The sequence below is a fragment of the Rattus rattus genome, chromosome 14 (genome assembly GCF_011064425.1).
Source record: "Rattus rattus isolate New Zealand chromosome 14, Rrattus_CSIRO_v1, whole genome shotgun sequence".
Lineage (NCBI taxonomy): Eukaryota > Metazoa > Chordata > Mammalia > Rodentia > Muridae > Rattus > Rattus rattus.
Genome location: NC_046167.1, coordinates 74,596,015 through 74,615,175, shown reverse-complemented (window position 1 = coordinate 74,615,175; position 19,161 = coordinate 74,596,015). Strand labels below are relative to the sequence as shown.

General features: G+C 42.2%; 1 protein-coding gene across 1 annotated transcript; it reads right to left on the bottom strand.

The window, feature by feature from the left end:
• Positions 1 to 323: 323 nt before the first annotated feature.
• On the bottom strand, positions 324 to 13,792 carry LOC116883260 (putative serine protease 47). Its single transcript, XM_032884255.1, has 5 exons — positions 13,521 to 13,792; positions 12,664 to 12,867; positions 10,262 to 10,539; positions 1,744 to 1,907; positions 324 to 641 (listed from the first exon to the last, which is right to left on the bottom strand). The coding sequence occupies exons 1-5, from the start codon at positions 13,790 to 13,792 to the stop codon at positions 324 to 326; spliced, it is 1,236 nt and encodes a 411-aa protein (XP_032740146.1).
• Positions 13,793 to 19,161: the final 5,369 nt, after the last annotated feature.

The window sequence follows — 19,161 nt, the reverse complement described above, 5'->3', positions numbered from 1 at the left end:
CCAGTATCCCTGTTGTGCGCTTCCCCATTTTTCTGCCTTTTCCTCAAGGAGAGTTTTCTTGAGTTGCTCTCTTTTTCCTTTTGAGGTGTAATGGCTAATTCCATGGTAAGTGTGGTCATCGAGGGATATAGGAACCCTGCAAGGGCAGTACAATCAGAGCTGAAGAAAGATGAAGCTTTATTGGTAGGTTTTTCTAGGCTGTTTGGGGTAGTAACAATGAATGGCCAGATATGCTGAGGAAAAGGTGCAGATGGTAAACTAAGGAGTGGGGGCTGTATCTAGAAAGAAAACCCTGAGTGAAAAACACCTAAAGGCCTGGTTGCTCACCCTGGGGCCCACTGTGGAGCTTCGGGGATAAATAACAGCAGGAACCAGATTTGTGCAGCCACAAGGATGCTGCAGGGTTGTGGGGAACCAGCAGCCTTCAGAGGTCTGGGTAGAAGTTCTGTGTGAAGAGACACAGATTCAGGTACTGGAAGTGGAGTGAGTCTCTCGACTTGGCTGATCCAGTCAGTGAAGTAGGTGACCCTGGTGAAGACGCTGGGGTAAATAGAAGGCCAGCAGTCCAGGCCCCAGCTGGCCAGTCCTACCAGGACCCAAGCACTGATGTGGTAGCAGACGAGGGGGCCCCCAGAATCACCCTGAGGAGAGAGAGTAGTTAGTGTGGGATATGCTTTGGGCCAGAAATACCAATTGCATGTCAGGACACTACACAAGCCCAGTAGGCAAAATCTAGGTGAGAGACGTTAGGGTTGAACAGCAAGAAGCTTCTAAGTCAGTTTACTAGATAGACGAGGACATATATCAAGATATAAACGTATGGAAACCTCCCATACTCCCTTCGCCTGCCATCCTGACTCTAGAAAGTAAAATTTAGGGACTTGAAAGCAAGCTGGTTCTGCAAACACCTATGTGTAGATTCTAGCTCTGTAAACCTCGAGCTGTGACAACATATCCAGTTAACTCCTCTGCTTTTGGTCACCTTGGCCTGAAATATTTTCTCAACCTATGTACTGGGAGTCCTGAAAAAAAATGTCTATCTCCTAGCTGGGCGAAGGCAGATCATATCACCAAGCAATAGACAGGAGTTCAGAACACTGCCAGGAGTTATGAAATGCCTTTAGGAAAACCCCATATCCCTATATCAGTCTGTAATGGAGACTGTGTCATCTCAGGAGGCTGAAGCCTGCAGAGATGGGGATGGAATTGAAGTCCAAACATATGGGCCCTGGTAGTGCTACTTTACTTCAGACTAGCCATTTTCCCTCTCTCGGACAGTTTCCCAGGACAATCCTTCATGTCCAATAGTGAACTTTCATCTATACCATATAAAGAGCTGAGAAACTGACAACCCAACAGCAAAATGAGAAACTTAAGATTTCATAGTGGACAACATGTGACAATGTACAGACAAAATAAACTTAGTAGCAAAAAAGGGAGATGGGTACCAGGAACATGCTGAGTCAGTACTAGAAACTTTACCAAACCATTTACTTACAAATTACATATTTCTATATATGTTATGCCTCAATAAAAGGTATTAAGTATGTAACAAAAATTGATGGTAGGATTTTCTAAAGGAACAATTACCCTCAAGGAGACTATTGATGCATGAATTCAAGAAAAACAAATAGAGATAATGAAGCAGGAAGGGTCTCCACAGAGACTAGAGGTCAATACAGTCACCCTTAGAGGAACTGAGATAAAACAGACATGGGGAGAACACACTACTGCCTTACTCACCCGGCAGATGGACTTTCCCGTGGAGAGCCCCCCTGCACACAGCATTTCCTCATGCACATAGTTCCTGCTTTGGCCTAGTCTTTGCCCATATAAGGCATTACAGAACTCATTCTCAATGATGCCCATCTCGCCCTCCTGGAGTGAGAATGGTGGTAACAGTTTTGCTGTGAAAATAAGGAGGAGGTCAGTGTGGCTTATTTGGGAAAGTCCAGGCTACTCTGACTGATGCTCACTATAGAACAGCTGAGCATCAGATTGTTTCCATCTTCTATCTAGTCCTCATGAACTCCTCTCCTTTTTCTCAGAAACTCTCACTTACCACCTTCACCTCTCTCACAGTAACAGATCACATAACTAGTATATAAAAAGGCAAAACCCACTAACACACAATGTGCCCAATGTTGTTCATCAACCTTTCACTAGTAGTTTCACTTTTATGAATAGTACTATCCATTTTCTATGATCCATCTCTAACCTTTATTCTATGTCTTCATCCACCCATTAACCCACAGACCCACTCATTTTTCATTCCCTTCATCAGTCTATCCATTTACCAAATGTATCCTTCCATCCACCCATTCTTTCATTAGTATCTCCATCCATCCTTTATCTTACCTACTAACATTTCTATCCACAACATCCAGGTACCCATCTTCCTTCCTTTCCTCCTTCCTCTCCCCCATTCACTCGACTCCATCTCACTCATCCATCCACTGATTATATCACCAGTCTATTCATCATTCATATTTATGATAGCTAAAATGATACAAAGGAACATTTTAAGAAGGGAAAATCAAAGAAAATAAATTTGCCCATTGGTGTTAAAGAAATAATACAGGGAAAGGTAATTGCACTGGTTACTTTAGCTCACAAAATTCAGATAGAAGACTGTGAAAAAAACCATATATTGTGACAAGACTAGAGGGGAGAGAAAATTACATAGAAAAAAGTAAAGCAAGTACCCTGGATGTAAATGACTTCAACATATTCAAGGATTAGTAAGGAAGCTGGGTTTGGGTATATGAGGGAAGTAATGGAGGAAGCAGAGATGGATCTGGGTGCTCTCATCACATAAAGCCTTATACCATAACAGAGATTTTTACTTTTGATTATGAGTACAAGTGAGAAGGTAGGTGAGGGTCCTGAAAAGAGACATGGCATGATTATTTTTTTTTTAGGAGCTGGGGACCGAACCCAGGGCCTTGCGCTTGCTAGGCAAGCGCTCTACCACTGAGCTAAATCCCCAACCCCATGATTATGTTTTAACATGATGCTGATAACCACAAGGAGACTCATATAGGAGCACACAAAAATAGAAGTAGGGGACTATTTTGGAGACTACAGTTGAGAGAGAGAGAGAGAGAGAGAGAGAGAGAGAGAGAGAGAGAGAGAGAGAGAGAGAGAGAGAGAATATTAAGTATGCCAGGGTGAACAGCAGCAGCATAGTGGAGTACTCATTAGGAACTAGACTGGTATTGTAAAACAAAATGTGGGCTCTGCCTTCAAGGATGTACATGTGTATGAGAAAGTGGAGAGAGAAAGAGAGATAGAGATAGATATATAGATGATAGATAGATAGATAGATAGATAGATAGATAGATAGATAGATAGATTTATTGGACAAGGACACGGATGCTAAGCGAAGCTCCTTAGAAAGCTATGTTCTTCCCTGAAGACCCAAAGTATGTCTTTTGAGAAGAAATATGCCAAATTATGATTCTGTAAACAGTGAAAAATCCATATATTTTTTCATTTACATTACTCCATAAGTATATTTCCCAAGTCAAAATCCTTTATTAAATACTTCTGGGTATGACTTTGCATAGTCTCCACTTTCATTATAAAATAATAAAAACAAGTGTTTTTAGTGTCTCACTGGTAGAGCCTTTTTTAAAGTATGTATGAAATACTGGGACCAATCCTCAATACCAGAAACAAACAAGCAAATAAAACCTAAAAAGTTTCACCATTATGCAATTCACCCAAAAAGACTGTGAAACAGAATGAGAACCAGCTGAGATTAAATACTCTGGACCCACAATAGTTCTCAATCATGCATTCTCAGGGTCACACACTACATGTCACTTTTCACTTTACCCAAATACTTGCCAAGATATTCAGTAATGTCATGCATTATACTTTGGATAAAGTATTGAGGCTTTGCCCTCACCCTGTGGCACTATTGGTCATAGAATATCCTATTGTTAAGAGGTAAATCATAGACCCAGGAGTGCAGACATTCTGAGCCCACAGGACAGACTGCCACCTCTGCACAGCTCAGCCCACATTCCTGATCCATGGGGAAATTGCACAGTACCTCTGGACAGAGGGGTATAGGAACAGACAGCTGCAAGTACCCGCGCTTCTGGTCTGCACCCAGGACCGAACTGAGCCAGCCAAACAGCTCCCTACACCCAAATCCCATGGGGGCAGATCTGGAAACTCAGAAGTGTGGATACTCCTGACAAGTCAGAGGAGAATACCCTCTGCCCACAAGGGATTCCCCAAGAGGGAATCACATAGTGCCAACTGTGCACACTGGGTGCAAGGACCTACATGAGCAATCAGGGGCAGGACCCTTTGATTCCTGCCTGCGCCAGGAGCTGGAAGACAGTCTCCAGGATCACTGCCACAGCTGAGAGCAGAGCATCTGTTCTCAGGAAAGGCTGAAAGAAGACAGGAAAACAGTTCTAATGCAGGAAAGCACAAGTAAACAAGTAGAAGCCCTTAGAGAAGAAACACAAAAATCACTGAAGGAATTACAGGAAAACACAACCAAACAGGTGAAGGAATTGAAAATGGAAGTAGAAACAATAAAGAAAGCACAAAGGAAGACAACCCTGGATATAGAAAACCAAAGGAAGAGACAAAGAGCCATAGACACAAGCATGACCAACAGAATACAAGAGATAGAAGAGAGAATATCAGGGGCAGAAGATACCATAGAAAAAATTTACACAACTGTCAAAGATAATGTAAAACGCAAAAAGCTTCTAGCCCAAAACATACAGGAAATCCAGGACACAATGAGAAGATCAAATCTAAGGATAATAGGTATAGAAGAAAGTGAAGACTCCCAAATTAAGGGGCCAGTAAATATATTCAACAAAATTATAGAAGAAAACTTTCCTAACCTAAAGAAAGAGATGCCCATAAACATACAAGAAGCCTACAGAACTCCAAATAGATTGGACCAGAAGAGAAATTCCTCCCGTCACATAATAGTTAAAACACCAAATGCATAAAACAAAGAAAGAATATTAAAAGCAGTAAGGGGAAAAGGTCAAGTGACATATATAGGCAGACCTATCAGAATTACACAAGACTTCTCACCAGAGACTATGAAAGCCAGGAGATCCTGGACAGATGTCATACAGACCCTTAGAGAACACAAATGCCAGCCCAAGTTACTGTATCTAGCAAAACTTGCAATTAACGTAGATGGAGAAACCAAGATATTCCATGACAAAACAAAACTTACACAATATCTTTCTACAAACCCAGCCCTACAAAGGATAATAGATGGAAAACTCCAACACAAGGAGAGAAACTACACCGTATAGAAAGCAAGAATATAATTCCTTGCAATGAAACCAAAAGAGAGACAAACAAACATAATTCCACCTCTAACAATGAAAATAACAGGAAGCAACAATCACTATTCCTTAATATCTCTCAACATCAACGGACTCAATTTCCCAATAAAAAGAGGTAGACTAACAGACTGGATACATAAAGAGGACCCAGCATTTTGCTGCATGCAGGAAACACACCTCAGAAACAAAGACAGACACTATCTCAGAGTAAATGGCTGGAAAACAATTTTCCAAGCAAATGTCCTGAAGAAACAAGCTGGAGTTGCCATTCTAATATCAAATAAAATTGACTTTCAACCAAGAGTCATTAAAACAGATAAGGAAGGACACTTCATATTCATCAAAGGAAACATCCACCAAGATGAACTCTCAATCATAAATGTCTATGATCCAAATGCAAGGGCACCTACATTCATAAAAGAAACCTTACTAAAGCTCAAAGCATACATTGCACCTCACACAATAATAGTAGGAGATTTCAATACCTTATCCTCATCACTGGACAGATCATGAAAACAAAAATTAAACAGAGATGTAGAGAAACTAACAGAAGTTATGAACCAATTGGATTTAACAGATATTTATAGAACATTCCATCCTAAAACAAAAGGATATACCTTCTTCTCAACACCTCATGGAACCTTCTCCAAAATTGACCATATAATCGGTCACAAAACAGGCCTCAACAAATACAGGAAGATAGAAATAATCCCATGCATCCTATCAGATCACCATGTACTAAGACTGGTCTTCAATAACAACAATAATGACAGAAAGCCCACATATACATGGAAGTTGAACAATGCTCTACTCAGTGAAAACTTGGTCAAGGAAGAAATAAAGAAATTAGAAATTTTTAGAATTTAATGAAAATGAAGATACAACATTCCCAAACTTATGGGACACAATGAGAGCGGTGCTAAGAGGAAAACTCATAGCTCTGAGTGCCTGCAAAAAGAAACAGGAGAGAGCATATGTCAGCAGCTTGACAGCCTAGAACAAAAAGAAATAAATACACCCAGGAGGAGTAGAAGGCAGGAAATAATCAAACTCAGAGCTGAAATTAACCAAGTAGAAACAAAAAGGACCAAACAAAAGCAGGATCTGGTTCTTTGAGAAAATCAACAAGATATATAAACCCTTAGCCAGACTAACCAGAGGTCACAGAGAGTGTATCCAAATTAAGAAAATCAGAAATGAAGAGGGAGAGATAACAACAGAATCTGAAGAAATTTAAAAAAATCATCAGATCCTACTACAAAAGCCTATATTCAACAAAACTGGAAAATCTGGAGGAAATGGACAATTTTCTAGACAGATACCAGGTACCAAAGTTAAATCAGGAACAAATAAATCATCTAAACAACCCCATAACTCCTAAAGAAATAGAAGCAATTATTTAAAAGTCTCCAACCAAAAAGAGCCCAGGTCCAGATGGGTTCAGTGCAGAATACTATCAGACCTTCATAGAAAACCTCATACCAATACTATCCAAACTATTCCACAAAGTTGAAACAGACAGAACACTACCAAATTCCTTCTATGAAGCCACAATTACTCTTATACCAATACTACACAAAGACCCAACAAAGAAAGAAAACTTCAGACCAATTTCCCTTATGAATATTGATGCGAAAATACTCAACAAAATTCTTGCAAACCAAATCCAAGAATATATCAAAACAATCATCCACCATGATCAAGTAGGCTTCATCCCAGGGATGCAGGGATGGTTTAATATATGAAAATCCATCAATGTAATCTACTATATAAACAAACTCAAAGATAAGAACCACATGGTCGGGCTAGAGAGATGCCTCAGCAGTTAAGAGCACTGACTGCTCTTCCAGAGGTCCAGAGTTCAATTCCCAGCAACCACATGGTGGCTCACAACCATCTGTATGTAATAGGATCTCATGTCCTCTTCTGGTGTGTCTGAAGCTACAGTGTACTCATATAAATAAAAATATAAAAATTAAAAAAAACAAACAAAAAAAAAGAACCACATGGTCATTTCATTAGATGCTGAGAAAGCATTTGACAAAATTCAACACCCCTTCATGATAAAAGTCCTGGAAAGATCAGGAATTCAAGGCCCATATCTAAACATAGTAAAAGCAATAAACAGCAAACCAGTTGCTAACATTAAACTAAATGGAGAGAAACTTGAAGCAATCCCACTAAAATCAGGGACTAGACAAGGCTGCCCACTCTCTCCCTACTTATTCAATATAGTACTCAAAATCCTAGCCAGAGCAATTAGACAACAAAAGGAGATCAATGGGATACAAATTGGAAGGGAAGAAGTTAAAATATCACTATTTGCAGATGATATGATAGTGTACTTAAACAACCAAAAGTTCCACCAGAGAACTATTTAATCTGATAAACAACTTCAGCAAAGTGGCTGGGTATAGAATCAACGCAAACAAATCAGTAGCCTTCCTCTACTCAAAAGATAAACAGGCTGGGAAAGAAAGTAAGGAAATGACACCCTTCACAATAGTCCCAAATAATATAAAATTATCTTGGTCTGACTTTAACCAAGCAAGTGAAAGATCTGTATGACAAGAACTTCAAATCTCTGAAGAAAGAAATTTAGGAAGATCTCAGAAGATGGTAAGATCTTCCATGCTCATGGATTGGCAGGATTAATATAGTAAAGATGGTCATTTTGCCAAAAGCAATCTACAGATTCAATGCAATCCCCATCAAAATTCCAACTCAATTCTTTATAGAGATAGAAAGAGCAATTTGGAAATTCATTCAGAATAACAAAAAACCCAAGATAGTGAAAACTATACTCAACAATAAAAGGACTTCTGGGGGAAACACCATCCCTTACTTCAAGCAGTATTACAGAGCAATAGTCATAAAAACTGTATGGTATTGGTACAGAGACAGGCAGGTAGCTCAGTGGAATAGAATTGAAGACCCAGAAATGAACCCACACACCAATGGTCACTTGATCTTTGACAAAGGAGCTAAAACCATCCAATGGAAGAAAGATAGCATTTTCAACAAATGGTGCTGGTTCAACTGGAGGTCAGCATGTAGAAGAATGCAAATTGATCCATTTTTATCATCATGTACAAAGCATAAGTCCAAGTGGATCAAGGACCTCTACATCAAACAAGATACACTCAAACTAATAGAAGAAAAAGTCGGGAAGAGTCTTGAACACTTGGGCACTTGGGAAAATTTCCTGAACAAAACACCAATGGCTTCTGCTCTAAGATCAAGAATCGACAAATGGGACCTCATGAAACTGCAAAACTTTTGTAAAGCAAAAGACACTGTCATTAGGACAAAATGACAATCAACAGATTGGGAAAAGATCTTTACCAATCCTACATCTGATAGAAGGCTAATATCCAAAATATACAAAGAACTCAAGAAGTTAGACCCCAGAGAGCCAAATCACCCTATTAAAAAATGGGGTACCAAGCTAAACAAAACATTCTCAGCTGAGGATTATTGAATGGCCAAAAAGCACCTAAAGAAATGTTCTACATCCTTAGTCATCAGGGAAATGCAAATCAAAACAACCCTGAGATTCCACCTCACACCAGTCAGAATGGCTAAGATCGAAAACTCCGGTGTCAGCAGATACTGGCGAGGATGTGGAGAAAGCAGAACACTCCTCCATTGTTGGTGGGATTGCAGACTGGTACAACCACTCTGGAAATCAGTCTGGAGGTTCCTCAGAAAATTGGACATTGAACTACCTGAGGACCCAGCTATACCTCTCTTGGGCATACACCCAAAAGATGCCCCAACATAGCCTTATTTATAATAGCCAGAAGCTGGAAAGAACCCAGATGCCCTTCAACAGAGGAATGGATACAGAAAATGAGGTACATCTACACAATGGAGTACTACACAGCAATCAAAAACAATGACTTCATGAAATTCATAGGCAAATGGAATGAACTAGAAAATATCATCCTGAGTGCGGTTACTCAATCACAGAAAAACATACTTGGTATGTACTCATTGATAAGTGGATATTAGCCAAAAGCTCAAATTACCCAAGATGCAATCTACAGACCACAGGAAGCTCAAGAAGAAGGATGACCAAAATGCAGATGGTCCCACTCCTTTTTAAAAGGGGGAAAATATTCATAGGAGGGGATATGGAAGCAAAGTTTAGGGAATGGGGGCTTATGGACAGGAAACCTGGAAGGGAAATAACCTTTGAAATGAAAGTAAAAGAAATATTTAGTAAAAACATTTTAAAAAGATGTAGTTCATAGTGGAGGCAAGTTAGGTCATTGTGCATGTGTATCTGTTAAGATGGTATGATTACATTGGCCTCTCCTCTTCCTCTTTTTGCTTCCTGACCACCATATGGTATGCATCATTGTTCTAACACACATTTTCTCACTACCATGTGCTGTCCACAGCTCGTACAAACCAACAGGGCCAAATGATCATGTGATCTGTGAAACTATGAGTTAAAATAAACCTTTTTTTTTTTTTTTAAACTGATTACCTCTGGTATTTTGTTAGTGCGGGAAACCTGACTAACATGGAATGGGTTGGCTGCCACACATGACCTCTGAGTTTAATCAAGTCTCCTCAGATCCATGACTGATTAAAATCTTGGAATAAAAAGATCATTAATATTCAAAAAGCCCAGATTCTTGATGGCAAATGTCAACAGCTTCCCCACCTCCAGAACCTGAGTTTCAGGGGAGTTTGTGACTGTGGACTCTCACACTTTCAGAGCTAGAAGGAGCCTGGGATTGCCTTTGAATGTCATAAGCCATAGAGATGAGGTACAGAGGGCAATATCCAGTGACTTCAGAAACCAGCCTGGGTCTCTTGCCAGCTGAATCACTCTTTCCTTCCCCCTCATTCACCTCTTATCTTCCTCCTCTCCCTACCCTCACTCCCTCTCCAACTTCTCTTTCCCTTACTGTCTTCAGAAAGCATTCCCCAACCAGTTATCCAACAGGATGTGTGATTGGAGAGCTGTGTGTCTTTGGATGGGAGACAGGCAGGTACAACATAGGTTGTGAAGTTTACGGGCAAACGCAGCTGCAGCATTGCAATGTCACTCCCAAAAGAATGAAACTTCTCAAAGTCTGGATGATTGATGATACGGTTCACAGGGATCTTCTGAGTGTGCTTTGTTTTCTGGTACAATTGATTATTGCCCAACAGTACCTCATAGTCCTCTGGGGCCTGGGATTTGCTGAAAGATAAAGAATTCCATAATCACCATTATCTTTGAGTGGGAGGATAACCCTGTCTTACTGAACCCTCATGTATCACTTGTCACTGTGCCCTGATTCCAATCGGCTTGGTCTCCCCCACTTCTGACAGTCAAGTAAGATGGTAGTTTAAATAAGAATGGACCCCCATAGGCTCATATATTTGAATGTTTGTTCCTATTTGGTGGAACTGTTCGGGGAGGATTAGGAGATGTGGTCTTGATGGAGGAAATGTGACTCAGAGGTGGTGGTAAGCTTTGGGGTTTCAAAAGCCTAAGCCATTCCCAGTTGCCTGTCCCCTGCCACCTCTCGCCTTTGTGTCTGTGGATAAGGATGTAAGCCGTCAGCTACTGCTTCAGCTGCCATGCTCCCTGTTGTAATGGTCATGGACTCTAACCCTCTGAAACTGTGAGCCCCAATAAACATTTTATTTTATAAGTTTCTTTGGTCATAGTGTTTCATTATGGCAATAGAAAAGTAACTACGATAGGAGCCTTCTTCCTGCAGGCTGATGAATATTCTGCTCAAACCTCATGACAGAGTATTCCCCACTACATCTTAGAATTGGAGGAACAAAGAATTCCAGCACTAGAAGGATCCTTGATAGTGACATCAAATTAAACCTTTTATTTAACTTAGGAAAAACTGTGGCGTAATCCTAGTTTTATAATTTTAATTTTTAAATGTCTCCTAGGTCAATAACTACAGGCATACTCATCAGCCTGTGGTACTACCCAGAAAGGGTGGAACATTTAGGAAGTGAGACCTAATGAAAAGAAGCTATGTCATTAGAATGTCTTGAAGGCCTCCTTCGTTTCATTATCTTTATTTCCTGGCTACCATGAGGTCAGCAGGCCCTATCCACCATATGTTCTTGCTATGATGCATTGTGTTATCATAGATTCAAAAAAACCAGGCTAACTTTGGACTGAAACCATAAGCCAAAAGAATCTTTCTTCCTCTTGTTTATTTTCTAAGTTATTTGGTCACAGAGATGGAAATCTAGCATCTAGCATCTTTTCCTGACCCTCTGCCATGGATTTGGCAATAAGCACTCATTTAGGACTTGGTAAATGCATATGAGAGCACGAAAAAGAAGCGTCCCTTATTTGTGGATAGCACTGTATAAACAGCCTATGTTTGCTGCTTTGTTCCCACAGCTCCCACAGCAGGAAACTCTTCACCCACTCCACATACCCAGCCCCTCCTTTCGTAGCCTCTGCAATTCCCTTCCCTCCTCCCAGACTACAACATCCTTATAGACCTATTCTTTCAGCTGTTGCCTTCCTCACACACTTTGGCCTGTCTCACTTGCATCATACCAACTGAAGCTTGTTCCTTCTAAAGAAAAAGAAATGTTGACCTGGGATCTACTATATTCTCTTCCCTAAAGTGTTTCAGGTGAATTCAGCACAGAATAGAATAGGTGTCGACAGGATTAAGCTAGAATCTCAAAAAATCAATAAGCAAAGTTTCAGTTCCCTGACCTGGAACACAGGTCCCTCTGGTTCCCTCCATATCTTATCAGAAGTTGGACCCTCAGTCAGGTTCCAGAGAGCCAAAGGAAGTAGACTCTTGACTGGCCATATCATTTGTTCAAGGCCTAAGGGCCTACATTTTCCATCCATACAGTCTGATAATGGCATAAGCAAAACCACATTTTTCTCAGGACTCAGTTTTACGAAATTGGTAAGGAATCACCTGGCTGGTAGTCATATGTGGTCTTTGCCTAGAACCTGGCTCACAGGAGAGTAAGGGACAGTGAAATAAGCTGAGGTCTACCAGTAGAGGTCAAAGCATGGCCAATTCTCTTGGAAAACATCTGTGATAGCAGACACAGAAGGGGAGTATGAGGATCTCTGTAGGAATTGATATGAAAGATAATGAAAACCTGAGCAGATGAAGGAAATTCTTAGGGCACATGGGGATAATACAGATAGAGTGGATTGTGGGTCAAAGAAGGACCAATGCATCTTTAGTAGAAGTAAACTGCCCCAGAGAAAAGCCCAGAGAATAGCATATTATCTCGAACCTTTCCTCCTCTCATCCTGCATCTTTCTTACCACCCAGTCCCTCTCTGGGGGCTCCCAATAAAGCAAACTCACTTTCGAAAACAGTGGGCTGTGGAAACCAGCCAGTGGGAGTCGATGAGGACAGCTCCACAGAGGTGCAAGCCCCGGTACAGCAGGCTGGCCTGCCATGGCCACTGGCCCGCCAACGTGTCCTGGCCGCCGAACACTTTCCCAACTATCTTCGGCTTCCCACACACTGTGGAGACACCCCCCATGCAATCTATTAGAGACACAGTCCTTGAGGGGCAGAATAAATACCACGAGGAGGCTCCTCCTCCACTTCACAGGTTGGGAGACCATGGCAAAAGACAAGTGACTTGTGTAAGTGACTTCGGGCGACTCTGGTCTCTGCTTTCACTGGTTGCCACCTTGGACATGAAAAGTTCAGCTAATGGTTCTGTGGAAACAAGAGACCAGGAGTCTGGGAAGGTGGGATGGAGTGAATGAAAGGGTGGTCACAACAGCCCATCTTTAAGTGGTCCTGGCGAGGGTAGATGGACAGAAGGAGGCCATGGGACTTCATTCCCTCAACAACCGAGCTCCGTACTTACTTTTCAGATCAAAGAACTAGAAGTCTCATGGGTTGCCGATGTTAGTTGCTCAGTGTCATGGCCCCGGATCTTGGCAGGTTATATTTACTTTCTCCAGGAATGGGCACTTTATGTTTCAGGAAGCTTGGTTCTCTTTGTCCCTACTCTTAGGAATCCCATGTTCTCTACCATCACCACTGGGACAGCCCTGGACAGCTCTTTGGTCCCATGGCACCACATAAGGCTCTAAGATGCAGAGTCAGGCCCTGAGTGGAACCTAAACTCCTTTGATTGATATTTTCTTTGGGACTACCTGGTTCTGAGGGGAAGGCAAAAGGCGAACCACTTCCGGTGCCTTACTTGGCCCTTATGGCCTCCACCCATTCATCGCCCGCCCACTGCCTTTCACACAGACCTGGTCTGCTCACAGGATCTTGGTTCCGGCTGGCCGACCGTTCCCATCCTTGCTGTGGCTGCGGTCTTCCTGGTGCTATCTCAGGAACCTTTGAGGGACTGGGGATGCTAGACTTTAGGACAGGACCGGCCTTAGGGCTCAGGGACAGCAGTAACAGCAGGGGCCAGAGTAGGGCACCGCCATGCCCACAGGGGATCCTCGCTGCCCTAGTGCCCATCCCAGATGCTAGGGCCTGCGGGGAAGTTGGTTGTGACCTAGGCCTGACCCCGCCCTGACCTGGGCCTGACCTCTGCTGGGACAATTCTGGAGACAGGTCTCCAAGCCCGATTTGGATTCAGCCTTCCTACCTGCTCTTATCCTATTAGGACTCTCCCAAGACCATAATGACCCTGGTTCTAATTTCTGCCATTCTCAGCCGCTAAAACATGTTTAGTATAGCCAGCAATAACGCAGTGGAAGGTTCCAACACACTGAAGAAAAAAGGCAGCGAGTCTAATCACAGAAAATAGGAGACGATATGAAAAAGGTAATTTAGCCGGGGCAGTAGCTCAGTAGTAGTAGCCCGAACTTCCCCCTGCACCCGTACATATAGAGAAGGTTAATTCATGGAAGAAGGGAGAATAAAAAGATCCTCACATAGGGAAAATGTAACTAACTGTTAGGTAAACAAAATACGAAAAGTATCATTTCTAGCAATCAAATGGCTAATGGAATGGGACTTAGGGTTTCCTAGCCATGCATTAATTTTTCTTCACAGTGGTGGCAAGCATCTGAATGAAGTTGACAACCAGGAATAGCCATTACCAGTACATTTTAGGAAAGATTCTTGCTATTAAGATGCTTTTCCTGTTATTATTAAATATTATGAGACAATCAGTAGGTATTAGTCCACCCTTTTAAGCAGATTTCTGCAGATCAACGAAGATGTGCTGTCTTGTAGTGATGCTACATACAGACGGTTTCTTAATTCTATTTATTTATGTATTTATTTTTACACTCCAAATTTTATTCCCCTCCTGCTCCACCCCCGACTTCCACATCCCATACCTCCCCCCCCAACCCCCCATTCCCCCAGTCTCCACAAGGATGCTCCCACCCCACCCACCCCACCAGACCTCTAAACTTCCTGAGGCCTTCAGTCTCTTGAGGGTTAGGTGCATCTTCTCTGACTGAACCCAGACCCGGGAGTTCCCTGCTGTATATGTGTTGGGGGCCTCATCTCAGCTGGTGTATGCTGCCTGGTGATCCGGTGTCTGAGAGACCTCAGGGGTCCGGGTTAATTGAGATTGCTGGTCCTCCTACAGGGGGTGCCCTCCTCCTCAGCTCCCTCGAGCTATTCCTTAATTCAACCAGAGGGGTCAGCAGCTTCTGTTCACTGATTGGGTACACATATCTGCATCTGACTCTTTCAGCTGCTTGTAGGGTCCTTTTTAGGGCAGTCATGGTAGGTCCCATTTTGTGAATGCCCCTTAGCCTCAGTAATGGTGTCAGGTCTTCGGGCCTCCCCTTGAGCTGGATCCCACTTTGGGCCTGTTGCTGGACCTTCTTTTCCTCAGGCTCTTCTCCATTTCCATCCCTGCGTTTCTTTCAGACAGGAAGAATTATGGGTCAGAGCTTTGACTGTGAGATAGCAGTCCCATCCCTCACTTGATGCCCTGTCTTTCTGCTAGAGGTGAACTCAGTAAGTTCCCTCTCCCCACTGTAGGGCCTTTCATCTAGCCCCCACCAACCTTTGAGTCCTGAGGGCCTCTCACTTCCCAGGTCTCTGGTACATTCTAGAGCGTCCTCCCAACCTCCTTCCTCCCGAGGTCACCTGTTTCCATTCTTTCTGCTGGCCCTCAGGGCTTCCCCCAACCCAATTCCAGATCATGTTCCCCTCTCCCCCCACACCCATCCCCTTTCCCTCTCTTGCCCATCCCTCCCTCCCCCCTTGTGGTTGCTTTCTTCTCCCTCCCAAGTGGGACTGAGGTACCCTCACTCGGCCCCTTCAGCTTGTTGACCTTTTTGAGTTCTGTGGACTGTATTTTTGGTATTCTGTACTATTTTTTTTCTAATATCCACTTATTACTGAGAAAATACCATGCAGATCCTATAAGAATCCTAATATTATACTAGTAATTATTAATCCCTTTATAAGACTGCTATTAAAGTTCTGATATGAAAACTGCAATGAGTACTGTCACGAGTTAATTCTGAAAAAGAAAGCAGGCATTTACAACTTAGAACACATTCCAAGAAGTTATAAAACAATTAACTAAAGGTCATAAAAGGGAACTAACAATTTATTATAGGTGCAAGGAGAGAAGATAAAATATTGACTGGGTGTGTCTATACAAAACTTCAGTGTCAACTTAGATACAAAAATTATAATTTTTAACTCTCCATGAGCATGTGGAGCCAGTAACAATTAATGTTTAGCCAGACAATTATTCTTAATGAAAATACATGTAAACAGCTCTGTTGTAAACTTCGTATTCAATTTATGATTTGAATTTATGTTTGAACTTTTTAGAGAACTTTTGTAAAACAAAGTGGGGGGAATACTTGGAAAAAAACATGAGATCTATTACCCTAAGAAAGGTACCAAAGACTAGGAACAATTTGCAGGGCATATTACATAAGAGCAGGAGAGAACAAGATTAGGAGGAAAAGGGACAGCTGCGTAGTGTAAATAAAAAATTAAAGGGGGAAAATACACAGAATGCAGAGGGAAAAATGGACAAAGAAGTTACAGAGAGCAGAACGAGCAGGCAGGCTTTTCCTAGCCCTGGGATGAAACAGGTCAGCAAGGCAGGATTAGTCTTACTGAAGAGGACAAAGTTTTCTTTCTTACAAACTTGGGTTTAATTCATTTAGCAATAAAAGGGTAAAAACTTTTTCTTTATATAATAAAGATTGGAGCTCATTTTTCAACCAGAATGAATGAATTCTTTCTGCATTGGTGCTTGGGCTTTTGCTTCATATGCATATGTAAGTATGTGTGTGTGTAAGTATGTAATTATGAGGTAAGTATGTAGCTGAGCCCAAATGGCTTAGCTGTATTTGTATTATCGTATGATTATGCATGCACAAATTTGTATATGAATGTATGTGAGTTTATGCATATTTGCTTGTGTAAAAGTTTTCCCTTCTGCAAAGGAGTGTGACTCTCTTCTCCTGGTTCGATAAAAGTTTATTGCTCCAAACCTTTGCCCACATGGCTTCTGGGCAAGAGAAAAAAAAGTCGTAGTCCTTTACTTAATTCCCCTGCTGTTAGGCTACAGGTGTTAATTGCCCAAGCCAGCAGGTTTTTAACCTCTGAATAAGCAAGAAAGTTATTGGGATTTTGTAGACACCAGTAGCATTCAGGATGCAATGTAGAGATTTTAAAGGCCATAGACCATTGGTCTTTAAAGCTACCCTTACATCCAACTAAGTGTCTTGCTTCAGCCCATTCCAAGTTGAGCAGGCTCCCAGCAGTGTAGCCCTTTTCTGCTTCATCCAGTGTACATGTGTCTGTGTGTATACCTGACTTTTCTTTTTTCTTTTTTCTCTGTCTCATGAAGAGTTAAGGAACTCTAAGCCTCTGGCCTGGCCAGTGAGAAACCTTAGTCAAAGAGAAAAGAGCCCAAGTAAATAAATTTCTTTTCTTACCTCCTGCTGCTATTTGCAGGAGTTAATTGCCAGAAACCAACAGCTTTTGGCCACAGAGTAGAAAGGGTTAAATTGCCAAAAAGTCATCAGTTTTTGGCCCCTGCTGATGCCACACTCACTGCCTTCCTCAGATAGCTGAATCCCAAGGTGGACCTCAGCACCTTTCCTTCCCAACTAGATTTAGTTCATGGTGTTTTATCCCAGCAATAGTAACCTTAAGATACAGGGCCTGCTAGATAATAGACTCACGGGGCTGGGGATTTAGCTCAGCGGTAGAGCGCTTACCTAGGAAGCGAAAGGCCCTGGGTTCGGTCCCCAGCTCCGAAAAAAAAGAAAAAAAAAAAAAAAAAGATAATAGACTCACCATTCCAGGGTAACTAAATATATTGCTATATTATTAGGCATTGCTGGGCACCCTTCTGTTACTACTGTATATAAACTTCTAAGTAGTAAGTCCTGCTAGGCACCCTACACTCAGGACAACACCCATACTGCTAGATGTCAGGATATCTTAGATACTCATCTACAGTACTGAAACTCCACATACACTGATTTCTAGCAGTGATTGTGTGGTATCCAGCAGGATCTGATATCTAACAGTTTGAAACCCTGAAGAACAGTGGTGATAGTGATGGTGTGTGTGTGTGTGTGTGTGTGTGTGTGTGTGTGTGTGTGTGCGCGCGTGCTATATGTGATGTAGCATTATAAAGGTACCCAGCATGGACTGAAAAATAGCAGTATACACTGGGTAGCCACAGAGAACATGTCTATCCGGGTTTCATAATTGATATCATTAAGGAAAAGGGGAGGAACCCAGTCCAATCTAATTTCTAGTAGTGTATGGGGGCTGCTCGTCAATTGTTCAGTGGGGTCTGATACCTACCTGTATATGTGGAGCAAGAGGAAGTGTTGACCAGCAGGTCCTGATACATTTGAGTTAGCGTTGGGTAGAGTGTCCAAATTCAGCAGGACTGTCTTGGGTGGTGCCAGGGACCCCAGTGTTTGAGACAGCCACAAGATGGCAGTGTTACCTTGAAGTGTATACCTGTTGGGAGCTAGTGTAAAGGAGACAGTCTAGGCAAATCTGCCCCAGATGTGAGGGCATCCAGCATGGTTTGAAATCCTGAAGGACAATGGTGATGGGGTGTGTGTGTGTGTGTGTGTGTGTGTGTGTGTGTGTGTGTGTGTGTGTGTGTGTGTGTGTCTAGTAAACCCTGTTACTGGATGGATGGAGAAAAGATCCAGTTGATATTTAAATGTAATTAGGGCTAAAGGGCAGTGTCCAATAAGATATGGATTCCTACACTTTTGGGGGGTCAAGGTGGGATGGAATAGTGCAGGACCTTGTACCTTCCATCGTATATGGATATGAATAGGTATGAAGGTATTCAGCAGGGACTGATAATATTGGGCAGCAGCAAGGGTTGTGGTTAGCATGTCCTGTTTAGAACTTTATACGGGATGGGAGCAGGGTCTCCATTTGGTCCTGATACATGGTGCTTTATGTGTTTCTGTAGCTAGGAGTGATCATGTCCAGCAGAATATACCTAGAAGTTAATATGTGTTGGCATCTGTGTTATTTAGTAGAACTTGATAAATATAGTATATGTGAGAGGCTGCAAACGGGACTGTCCAGCAGGATCTGGTATGTAACATTATATGTTGGTTGGGGGTGTTGGGGATGATGTCTAACAAGTACATATGCCCAGAAGTTTATGTGGAGTCATAAAGCTGGGGACTCGGTATATCCAGCAAGATCTGCTACATTAAAATGTGGGGTTGGGTAACAGTTGTGCTGCCATCCAGGCCTGCCAGTAAGGGAATGCAGCAAGACCGGTTACCTTGCAATATATTTGAGGGCATTAGTGGGTGGGGGTGTGTAGTGTTTAGCCTGATACCTAACCATGCATGTGAGGCTTTGGCATCAAGGTTACCAAAACCTGATATTTAGCT

Bases quoted from the DNA above. Each gene is read 5' to 3' on its own strand.
- LOC116883260 (XM_032884255.1), bottom strand. From the start codon at position 13,792: ATGGGCACTAGGGCAGCGAGGATCCCCTGTGGGCATGGCGGTGCCCTA. The intron at 10,540-12,663 runs GTGAGTTTGCTT...TTTATCTTTCAG, and splicing joins ACAGCCCACTGTTTTCGAAA to CAAATCCCAGGCCCCAGAGG. The intron at 1,908-10,261 runs GTAAGGGAAAGA...TTATTTTCACAG, and splicing joins GGGAATGCTTTCTGAAGACA to CAAAACTGTTACCACCATTC.